Source organism: Oncorhynchus masou, chromosome 2 (genome assembly GCF_036934945.1).
Source record: "Oncorhynchus masou masou isolate Uvic2021 chromosome 2, UVic_Omas_1.1, whole genome shotgun sequence".
NCBI classification, from domain to species: Eukaryota; Metazoa; Chordata; class Actinopteri; order Salmoniformes; family Salmonidae; genus Oncorhynchus; species Oncorhynchus masou.
This window is the reverse complement of record NC_088213.1, coordinates 12,263,182-12,275,065: the sequence shown is the minus strand read 5'-3', so window position 1 is coordinate 12,275,065 and position 11,884 is coordinate 12,263,182. Positions and strand designations below refer to the sequence as shown.

General features: G+C 45.4%; 1 protein-coding gene across 1 annotated transcript; it reads left to right on the top strand.

Annotated features, from left to right (window-relative positions):
• The first annotated feature begins 916 nt into the window (after positions 1-916).
• On the top strand, positions 917-10,859 carry hsd17b12b (hydroxysteroid (17-beta) dehydrogenase 12b). Its single transcript, XM_064987714.1, has 10 exons — positions 917-1,266; positions 6,020-6,066; positions 6,504-6,579; positions 6,815-6,922; positions 7,128-7,189; positions 7,723-7,767; positions 8,083-8,117; positions 8,386-8,533; positions 9,132-9,281; positions 9,631-10,859. Exons 1-10 carry the CDS (start codon positions 1,089-1,091, stop codon positions 9,736-9,738), a joined length of 957 nt encoding a protein of 318 aa, XP_064843786.1. The 5' UTR covers positions 917-1,088; the 3' UTR covers positions 9,739-10,859.
• The last annotated feature ends 1,025 nt before the right edge of the window (positions 10,860-11,884 follow it).

The following is an 11,884-nucleotide window of genomic DNA, read 5'->3' as shown; positions in this document are numbered from 1 at the left end:
GTCAGTGATTTATTTAGAATTCAAGGCACACTTAACCAGCATGGCTACCACAGCACTCTGCAGAGATACACCATCCCATCTGGTTTGGGCTTAGTGGAACTATCATTTGTTTTTTAACTGGACAATGACCCAACACACCTTCAGGCTGTAAGGGCTATTTGACCACGAAGGAGAGTGATGGAGTGCTGCATCAGATGACCAGTTCTCCACAATCACTCGACCTCAACCCAATTGAGATGGTTTGGGATGAGTTGGACCGCAGAGTGAAGGAAAAGCCACCAACAAGTGCTCAGCATATGTGGGAACTCCTTCAAGACTGTTGGAAAAGCATTCCAGGTAAAGCTGGTTGAGAATGCCAAGAGTGTGCAAAGTTGTCATCAAGGCAAAGGGTGGCTACTTTGAAGAATCTAAAATCTATTTCGATTTGTTTAACACTTTTTTGGTTACTATATGAATCCATATGTGTTATTTCATAGTTTTGATGTCTTCAATATTATTCTACAATGTAAAACAACTGTAAAAATAAAGAAAACTCCTTGAATAGGTAGGTTTGTCCAAACTTTTGACTGGTACTGTATATTATTTGTTTTATTAATACAAAAAAACTGAACATTGAACACAGACAACAATGAAAGCTATATACAGGGTTAGCCAGATCTAGTGAAATAATATTACAGCACAAACCAATCAGAAATGTGAAAATCTGGTGTCATAAATATTCATCCAGTCAGATATTATGAAAGTGTTGGTCCCGCCTTCCTCGTCCATGAACATTTAAAATAATAATAATAATGAGAATGGCTGTCGATACACATGTCATTGCTGCTCTACGAATTGACGCAAATATAAACGAATCGACAAGGAGCATGTTTTGACAGATTCCAACGTCAACAAATCGGTGCTGCAAACCAGTGAATGCGGAAGTGTCAGACGCGGAAGTAAAGCCAAATATAAAAGCACGAGCTTAAAGTTACTGGCTGTATCATGTACAAGAGGCTTTTGCGATAGATGTACGTATTGTAGACAGCCATTTGTAAATCCATACATTTGATCTCACAAATTAGTTGTGAAAGCTGTGTGCAAATATCATGTCGTCAACTGGAGAGACTTTACTACGGGCGGTGGAGACTCCGCTCTTCTGGATAGGCGCGTTGACTGCGGCCTATTTCTCAGTGTGCTCCGTATGTCGTTTGCTGTCAGGGCTCAGAGTTTGGGTGCTGGGGAATGGACGGGTGGTATCACCTGCTAAACTCGGAAAATGGGCAGGTGAGTAGCTAGCAAGCAATATTTATATAAAGACAAGGTTTGCATGACCTCACCATTTGCTTTATTGCCTGCCATTTTTCTTTGAAGGTTTCTTTAGTCGCTGATGAAAGAGAATTGTCATATGTTTCGAAAGCCGTATCTCAAGCGATGATTGACGCGCCTAAACGTTAAAACACAGTGTATGAATTGTAGTTCACATGAGCCATCAAGGCTAATGACTCAGGACTGTCTAGTGAGGTCAGGGTGCTGTCTGGTGTTTGAGAGCTAGTAGTGAGTTAAATCAATCACCCTCGACCCAGTACAATATGGTTCAGTTTATAGTGTGAATCAGACAATTTTTTCCTAGCAATCAGTAGGATATTGTAGCTAGTAGAATACATGTAGTGTTTCCCCTAGGATTTCTCTGCAGGGGTGGCAAAGTTAGCCTGGGGACCACAGTTTTAGAGGTCCTCTTGGCGTTAGGGACAACTGTGCTGTTTTTAAAGGGGATTTCCTGCAATTCTACACAATTTGCTATTGTTTGTCTTGTGTTTTCAGTGACTCAAACATAACTAAGTCAATGGGAACACAATTCCAATCTCCCTGATTGTCTAGTTTTTATTTTGGTGATGTCTAGTTCTCAAAGATTATATATATGACAAGTTTCACCATCCTGAAAAATGTTTAAGTTTTTACTGTAAATTTCGTGTTCACTGATTAAGGCATATAGGGGAAAGGCTGGCCAGCCCTATTGTCCTTTGGAACACACCGTGGCCTCTGGTTTGTAGACAACACATCAGTGTTGCGGTGGCATGACACGAGTCTTTCCTCACAGAAGTGAGGCTACATTAATGTTTACCCAACCTTATTGCTCGTGCAAGGCCATTCAGGGTTATGTTATCAGGGTTACATCAACAGGGTTACCACATCAGGATGACTACATAAAGGGTGGCAGGTAGCCTAGCGCTTAGAGCCAGTAACCGAAAGGTCCCCAGTTTGAATCCCTGAGCCGACAAGGTGAAAAATCTGTCAATGTGCCCTTGAGCAAGGCATCTAACCCTAATTGCTCCAGGGTTACCGTTGATTATGGTAGACCCTGGTTGTGACCCTACTCTCCGAGTGGGATTTGCAAAAAAAACATTTCCAGTTCACATGTGCATTAATACACACTTGTACATGTGTGAAATAGGACAAGTATAAGCACCCAGTGAATTATTATTATACACTGCTCAAAAAAATAAAGGGAACACTTAAACAACACAATGTAACTCCAAGTCAATCACACTTCTGTGAAATCAAACTGTCCACTTAGGAAGCAACACTGATTGACAATACATTTCACATGCTGTTGTGCAAATGGAATAGACAACAGGTAGAATTTATAGGCAATTAGCAAGACACCCCCAATAAAGGACTGGTTCTGCAGGTGGTGACCACAGACCACTTCTCAGTTCCTATGCTTCCTGGCTGATGTTTTGGTCACTTTTGAATGCTGGCGGTGCTTTCACTCTAGTGGTAGCATGAGACTGAGTCTACAACCCACACAAGTGGCTCAGGTAGTGCAGCTCATTCAGGATGGATGTCAGCGTAGTGTCCAGAGCATGGAGGCGCAACCAGGGGACGGGCCAGTACATCAGGAGATGTGGAGGAGGCCGTAGGAGGGCAACAACCCAGCAGCAGGACCGCTACCTCCGCCTTTGTGCAAGGAGCACTGCCAGAGCCCTGCAAAATGACCTCCAGCAGGCCACAAATGTGCATGTGTCTGCTCAAACGGTCAGAAACAGACTCCATGAGGGTGTTATGAGGGCCCGATGTTCACAGGTGGGGGTTATGCTTACAGCCCAACACCGTGCAGGACGTTTGGCATTTGCCAGAGAACACCAAGGTTTGCAAATTCGCCGCTGGTGCCCTGTGCTCTTCACAGATGAAAGCAGGTTCACACTGAGCACATGTGACAGTCTGAAGACGCAGTGGATAACGTTCTGCTGCCTGCAACATCCTCCAGCATGACCGGTGGGTCAGTCATGATGTGGGGTGGCATTTCTTTGGGGGCCGCACAGCTCTCCATGTGCTCGCCAGAGGTAGCCTGACTGCCATACCGAGATGAGATCCTCAGACCCCTTGTGAGACCATATGCTGGTTGGCCCTGGGTTCTTCCTAATGCAAGACAATGCTAGACCTCATATGGCTGGAGTGTGTCAGCAGTTCCTGCAAGAGGAAGGCATTGATGCTATGGACTGGCCTGCCCGTTCCCCAGACTTGAATCCAATTGAGCACATCTGGAACATGTTTCGCGCCATCCACCAACGCCACGTTGCACCACAGACTGTCCAGGAGTTGGCGGATGCTTTAGTCCAGGTTTGGGAGGAGATCCCTCAGGAGACCATCCGCCACCTCATCAGGAGCATGCCTAGGCGTTGTAGGGAGGTCATTCAAGCACGTGGAGGCCACACACACTACTGAGCCTCATTTTGACATGTTTTAAGGACATTACATCAAAGTTGGATCAGCCTGTAGTGTGATTTTCCACTTTAATTTTGAGTGCGACTCCAAATCCAGACCTCCATGAGTTGTGATTTTGTTGTCAGCACATTCAACTATGTAAAGAAAAAAGTATTTAATAAGAATATTTCATTCAGATCTAGGATGTGTTATTTTAGTGTTCCCTTTTTTTTTTTGAGCAGTGTATTTTAGTCCATCCATCTTTGAAGTGTAAACACCAGGTTAGGGCAGGCTTTGACCACGTGACTGTGAAACACAGCTGTGGCGATCGCACCCAGAAGTGGACTGGTTCCTGGAAGTTTTTATGTCATTGAAATCCCATTTTGAAATGAAAAATAAGCCCCTGTAAATTAAAGCACATGTCAACACTTCTGTGTTTGGCATGCGACACGGAGTACCAGGAATGGTATGTTAACACCAAACGGGTCTGGATTTCAGGCTAGCTGCCAAGGCCTGCTGAATATCGGTCTTGTCCTGCTCTGCTGATTTTTAAGTACAGGTTTGCTCAAGTTCGCAGCAAATGGAAATTATAAATGTGGGGACATTTCAACCAATTTTGACATGTTTTGTATGTAGCTTATTTAGAAGCTGTGTGAATAGCTTTTGTACAGCTGCCCCCCTCGCTCACTGAAGCAGAGGTGATTGAGAGAATGGCCTGATTATGTAAGAAGACTAGAGCCATTCATAAATGCGGCTGAGGAGTCAGAGTATTCTGTTTCAATTACACTTTACTGCTTGCAGTGTGTTGTGGAGCAGCATCACGTAACACAGGGTCCATATCTCTAGCCCCTCCTCCCATTCACAAAGGGCTATATTCACTATCTTTCTGTGCATTCACGCCTCTTACCCCTTCCTCATCCTGTTCTGAGCTTTCGTCCCTCCTCCCTGTCTCTTTCTGTCACGACACCTGCTCTGGCTTTACACCATGGTTATTTAGCTTCTCATACAGTTATATTGTCAAGTCCTTTATTGAAATGCATTGGCTCATGAGTTAGTTCTGGCGTGATTAACAGATTGTTGGACACTGGTAGCATTAAGTGGACCACTCTCTGTCATTGGTTGAAGGAGGTCGTTCTCAGGTCATTGTTACGTTCCACACTGGTGTTCTTCTGCCTGCTTCAAGTTGGACAGGAAGGGGGATCATTTGGAACAAAAATTAAACAAAAGTTTTACAAATCCTAGCATGTATTACAATTGACTAAAAACAAATATGCTTTGCAAGTGTGATCTTTGCCAATTTTACATTTGTAAATCATTATTTAGATATAATTGCTGAAAATTGGGATATTAAATATTGCCCACTTCATCAGCTGCATATTTGCAAATGTGGGCTGAGTCATGAGCTTTATACCATAACTGGGACATGATGTGGAAAAAAACATAGCAACTTGATATTTTGGGTCAAGGAATGCTGAGGTGCGAGAAACCGCTGGGAGCAGCAGCTCGTTGGTATTCTGTGCAGCAACTGTGCTAGACGAGGCTGCAGCCTTCTGCTATTTTAAACCTGCACTTCTTTTTTTAGCTCAAAATATTCAGCAGCAGAAGCACCACTGTCTGGCCGAGAAGCACTAACATTTTTACTACGACGCTTCCCCTGTCGCCCATACGGACCCCCCCCCCCCCCTCTCTGTTCAATTGCTCCGTTCTATTTTTAGCTCTCTACCCTCCATTCTGATCTCCCTCCCTCCATTCTGGTCCCTCCCCAGTGAATGCCTGGCTGCTTCCCGTCTTCCTCTGCTTTAAGGCAACAGCAGTGGAGAGTTGGGTCTGGGTGAAGGAGGGATGGATGGGTGGAGAGTTGGGTCTGGGTGAAGGAGAGTTGGGTCTGGGTGAAGGAGAGTTGGGTCTGGGTGAAGGAGAGTTGGGTCTGGGTGAAGGAGAGTTGGGTCTGGGTGAAGGAGAGTTGGGTCTGGGTGAAGGAAGGAGGGAGGGATGGGTGGAGAGTTGGGTCTGGTGAAGGAGGGAGGGGTGGAAAACAGAGCTCACTGGCAGCCAGTAAAGGCTAAATATAGCTACTGCCGTCTCTGCAGTGCCTGACCCGGGGTGGCAGAGGAATGCCACGGAGCCTGTCCTCTCCCCATGTCCTGCTGTCCCCTTCCCCTCTGTCTCAGTACCTGCATCACCATCCTGTCTTTACCACTAGAATGGGATCAGTGTTCTCTTCCCCTTCTTAATGTAGTTTATTTATTTCTGGGTCAGTTGTGACAGTGTCGGTGTGTCTTGTTTACCCTTGATTAATACACCCCCTCTCCTTGTTCGTCTTCTCCCTCAGTTGTGACAGGTGCCACGGATGGAATCGGGAAAGCCTATGCGGAGGAGGTAAGACTGATTCCGGGGCTTTCAGACATTTCAGGCCCCTTCACGGAAAAACCAAAGTGAGTGACTCATCAGAGAGAGAGGGGTTTAACCAGGAGGTCAGAGTAGTGACGGTGACACACACACACACGCACTCAAAGGTTTGCCTTTTGCGAGCAAGCACTGAGGGATTTATGCTGCATATCCAGGGCAGAATTCATTAAAGAAAATAGTCTTTTTTTTTTTCAAGGAAGTTCCCATCAGTTGACAGTCATGATCAATGCCATGCTTGATAAGTGCTGTCCTTTTCATTGTTGATGATGGCTATTGTTGATTTAGGTCATGGATCTGGGTGCAGTGTGTGTGTGTGGTAGTGATGAATGTTAGATCCTCTTTAACGGCCGATCTTAAAGATGGTCTTAGTGTCCATGTTGAGTGTTGGTTTCTGTCGGTCTCCACAGCTGGCTCGGAGGGGATTTTCCATTGTGCTAATCAGCCGCACCCAGGAGAAACTGGATGATGTGGCCAAGTCCATCGGTGAGTAGTTACACCAGGGGCATGTTCATTAGGCATGGGGAAACCCTGGACTAGAGGAGAACGAGTCAGTCTCCAGTTGTCTTGTGTGACGGGGCCCTCTGCTGTTCACTATGGGTGTATTGATATCTGAGCCCCCACATCTTTACAGATGAGTCCACTACAATCTCACTCCCTAAAGCTCACCGTTCGTTGTTTCACTACCTTAATGTTACAGTAACAGCGTCTTCCCTCCTAGAGAGCAAATATGGAGTTGAGACCAAATCCATCGCTGCAGACTTCAGTGCGACGGACATATATCCCAAGATTGAAGCTGGACTGACCGGGCTAGAGATGGGCGTTCTGGGTAAGAGAGGCAGTCCACGACCGTGACGGTTGTTTTTTTTGTGAATCATTCAGATGGTGTGGTCCTCTTTTAAAACGCTGCTGCCCCCCTTTGGTTAGAAGTTGAAAATCAAGTGCAGAGCGGCATGTTGATCACTTCCTCCATTCCCTTAAATGATGTTGTATTTAAAAGACCTCACTGTGTTCTGTATGGCTTTTATCCCCAGTAAATAATGTGGGAATGTCCTACTCCTATCCGGAATTCTTCCTCAACGTTCCCAACCTGACTGTGTTCTATATGGCTTTTATCCCCAGTAAATAATGTGGGAATGTCCTACTCCTATCTGGAGTTCTTCCTCAACGTTCCCAACCTGACTGTGTTCTGTATGGCTTTTATCCCCAGTAAATAATGTGGGAATGTCCTACTCCTATCCGGAGTTCTTCCTCAACGTTCCCAACCTGACTGTGTTCTATAATGGCTTTGATTCCCCACGTATCTAATGTGTACCAAGATGTCTTATCTCCTATTCTGTTCGGAGTTCATTCCTCAGAGATGTTCCCAACCTGACATTGTGTTTTATATGCCCTTTTATCCCAATGGTGAACATAACATCACGTCTGTTTGCCATCAGTAATCATTATGGGACTCAAGCCCAGTTCCCAACCTGGATAGTGTGAGTCTTAATGGCCTTGTGATTGTTCACGTCCCATCTATTGTGTACCAAGATGACTTATCTCACACATTCTGTTCTATGAAAACATTACGCCTCAGAGATGAACCCAGAACTAAATCATTGTTGTTTTTTTATTCTGCCCTTGCAGTTCATCGACACAATGGTGAACATCAACATCACGTCTGTTTGCCAGGTCAGTAGGGATCATGGGGTTCTTGGGGACTGGAAGCGGAGGTGGTGGAGGGATCACTAGGGGATGAACATGTGGAGGGATTAATCGGGAGGGTCTATTGGAGGGATCTGGGGTTCTCGGGGAGGGGATGGCAGTGGTGGAGGGATCTGGGGTTCTCGGGGAGGGGATGGCAATGGAGGGATCTGGGGTTCACACACACGGGGGATGCCATATGGAGGGATCTGGGGTTCCGGGGAGCGGATGGCAGTGGTGGAGGGATCTGGGGTTCTGGGGAGGGGATGGCGGTGGTGGAGGGATCCCTCTCGGGAGGGACAGATGAGGGATCTGGTGCTACCTGGGATGGTAGAGAGGTAAGTGGAGGGATCTGGGGTTCTCGGGAGGGACGGAGGGGTGGACTGGATCTGGGGTTCTCCGGGAGGGACGGAGGTGGTGGAGGGATCTGGGGTTCTCGGGGAGGGAATGTTTGTCGGCTAGTAGAGATTCTCCTACTCACTCTTCCCAAAGTGTAATGCTTATTCCCAAACTCTTATACTCACCATGCTCATGTACTGGTCTCTGACCCGAGGTTGGCGCTGGTCTCTGAGCCCTAAACATTAGATTGCGTGTCACCCGTTTCAGGAAAAAGGGGGCCATCCTCAACATCTCTTCTGCCAGTGGGATGTACCCTTGTCCCCTCCTCACGGTCTACTCTGCCTCGAAGGCTTTTGTGGACTTCTTCTCCCGAGGGCTGGAGGCTGAGTACAAGAGCAAAGGGATCCTCATCCAGGTGAGACTGCAGACTGACCCGTTTTAACCAATGATTTGTATATCCACTAGATGACTGATAGTGGGCTCTGTGTTGAAGCCATCGTGCCGCCATCTTGGCTCTTCCCCAACATTGTAAAATATATGGTGGAAGCTATAGAAATGCATGTATTAATGTCTACATTTGTTTTTGCCATGTTTATTCTATTAGAGACGGCTTAATGCATGTTTTTAAATTATGAGAATTTCTTTGTTTATATAAACATTTTCCTTGTTGTATTGGTGACTTACTGTCCCCATGACAACAGAAAACACTTAAATCCATGTCATTTTGAAATGCTGTATAATTCCATTCATTCCTATGGAGGACTGCTCTACTGGGGAGAGCCAATATGGCCGACAGGTGACTTCAAAGCCTCTCAATGGCCAATACATAGCATCAGCAATCCAGGGTTTTTATACATTTGTTTCACCCCCACAATGTTATCCCTAACACGTCAGCCATACTGTCTCTCCCAGGGGGACAAGCTTGGTCATATTTAGCTGTCGGAGGAGTTTGTTTTCAAACCAGTGAGGGAACATCCATGTAAATTTGAGTAACAGTCGTTTCTCCTCCCCAGAGTGTCCTGCCATTCTTTGTGGCCACCAAGCTGAGTAAGATCCGGCGGGCCACACTGGACAAGCCCAACCCTGACCGCTATGTGGCCGCGGAGCTCAACACGGTGGGGCTGCAGAGCCAGACCAACGGCTACCTGCCTCACGCAGTCATGGTAGGGACGGGCTTAACCATACGATAGAATACTTCACTGTCCATTTCCATGGACATTTTTAGGGTTCAGGATGACTGTTTTTATCACAAGGTTTAACTTGTCAGGTTACACCAGATTCTACCTCGTCAGTTTACGACCATTCTTCCCTGACAGTTAGCCACAAGTGATCATTGCTTGACGCTCATGTTTTTGCAAATGCAGAACTATTCAAGTGGCAAGTATCTTGATGTAAGTTAATAGTAATGAATGCAGAATTTAGACTGTAAATACCCAATGAATTATGATTTTTAACAATGAAAATAACAGGCATGGATTCCCAGACCAGATTAGTGATGGTTTGTTTCCTCAGGGCTGGCTGACCACCGTGCTGTGCCCCGCCAGGCTCCTGAACAGATGCATCATGGGGCTACACCTGGGGATGCGCTCACGCTACCTGAAGAAACAGAAACAGGGCTAGAGGTACGATCAGGGGTGTGGAGAGAAAGGGGACCAACATGAATCCACCTGTTCCGTTCTTCCATACCCCTCACAGACCAGGGTCAGGGCTGGCAGACTGCTAGTGTGTTGCATTTAGTCTACGGTGTTCTCTGGCTTGGCTAATCGGCTCTATGGAGGAACTTCCTGGAGTTGAAACATTGACCAGGCACTTAAACATAATGCACTAAGTTCAATTAAACTGTTAAAAAAAACTGTTCTTGTGGACAGGTATTAGGAGCTGCGCTTGTGAGCGACCACTTCAAAAAAACAATACTAGTTGCACCTTTATTCCTTCGAAATGTTTTATTGTTGGAGTCGTGTTGAACTCAGAAAAAAAACAAATATTGAAAGAAATGGATTTGAGTCAATCTGAAATGCTCATTTTTGCAGGAAAATGGCTGTTCTCCCTGGATTGTTTTACAATGAAAAGGTTTGTGTACAAATCATGTATTAATGAACCTACAAAAGGGAGACTAAGGAGACCGAGTTAACGGAACTGTTCCTGTTTACAGCCTGGATGGATTGATGTCCCGTTTGAACAAGGTTGTCTGCTAGCATGTCAGTATGGTAGGTAGGTAACACACTAGGGAATGGGTTGAGTTAACCCGGTCTTGTTTCAACTGACTGACTGGTTGGTCTTCAATACGGAAGGGACACAACTTTACAAGCCATTCTCTGGTCATCAAGGCAGTGTCTCAACAACAACAACAAAAAGTAGATACAAGCTGTTAAACAGTTCAGGCCATTTACTGTTGAACCAAATGTCTTGTCCAACTGTTTTGTTCTGGTTACTTTCTATCAAGCAGTCAGTGGTCCGTTAACAATATTTCTTAACATGCTTCACACGCTGTCTGTTTTTTGAACTCTAAGCATTTTGTTGTACAGCATAATGCCACTTATCTTACTCTGAGCTCACCAAGGTGACACATTAATATTGTCTTCTGTTATTTGGTTGTGTTAATGAAAGCTTTGCATTTCATTGTTTTAGATGCATTTAAGTAACAAGGTCTTTAACATTGTGAGAATTGTAAGGTTTGATCAAGAGCTTGTGTATATTCCCAGTCTGTCATGCTCGCCTCAATAAAACACTGTTCAACCATCTATCTGGCATGTTCCTGGTCTGTCATGCTCGCATCAAAACACTGTTCAACCCTGTATTCCCTCATGTGGTCTTAACATAAGAGATTGCTGATTTAATGCCCTACTTCTGTTCAATTTAAAAGTGGTACTTTTTGAATAGCACTTCCCCTCTAGTCCCAACAGTCTTCACATGGATGTTAATTTGAGGTGCTGAGAGTTCATTGTGGATATCATCTGATCTGTGTGTCACTTCCAGAAACTGGGCTTTCCTTATGGGCTATAACTGAAGCTCCATACAGAGACTGGGCTTTCCTTATGGGCTATAACTGAAGCTCCATACAGAGACTGGGCTTTCCTTATGAACGGTAACTGAAGCTCCATACAGCAGACTGGGCTTTCCTTATGAACGGTAACTGAAGCTCCATACAGCAGACTGGGCTTTCCTTATGGGCTGTAACTGAAGCTCCATACAGAGACTGGGCTTTCCTTATGGATGGTAACTGAGGCTCCATGCAGCAGAGACTGGGCTTTCCTTATGGACGGTAACTGAAGCACCATACAGCAGTCACAACAGTGTGACGTATGGAATAATTATAGCGATGACAAGAATGACGTGTAGTTGCATTGTCATGACTGCAGCTTGAGACTCTGCGTGTCCATATGTGATTATGCTGTCTCTGTTGGAAACCTGGGAACTGGTACGCACACACACACATGCCTAAGGCCATCTGGGTCATAACTGGGAAAGCAGCCCACACACATCAGACATGCCTGTGTGTTGTGTGAGATGTACTTGTTTCTTGCATTCTTAATTACCAGTCTAGTTCATTCTCTTAATTAAAACATCTATTTTATTTTCACATTCACAGGTGCAGTGTGGCGTTAAAAGTGCCTTGCTCAAGGGCACATCGGGAAAAACAATCGGCTTGTGTTTTTGAACCAGCAACATTTCATTTACGGGCTCAACTCTCTAACCACTAGACTACCTACTGGTTACTGGCCCAACTCTCTAACCACTAGGCTACCTACTGGTTACTGGCCCAACT

Coding starts and splice junctions, on each gene's coding strand:
- hsd17b12b (XM_064987714.1), top strand. CDS start 1,089: ATGTCGTCAACTGGAGAGACTTTACTACGGGCGGTGGAGACTCCGCTC. Junction 6,067..6,503: donor GGAAAGCCTATGCGGAGGAG/GTAAGACTGATT, acceptor CGGTCTCCACAG/CTGGCTCGGAGGGGATTTTC. Junction 6,580..6,814: donor TGATGTGGCCAAGTCCATCG/GTGAGTAGTTAC, acceptor CTTCCCTCCTAG/AGAGCAAATATGGAGTTGAG.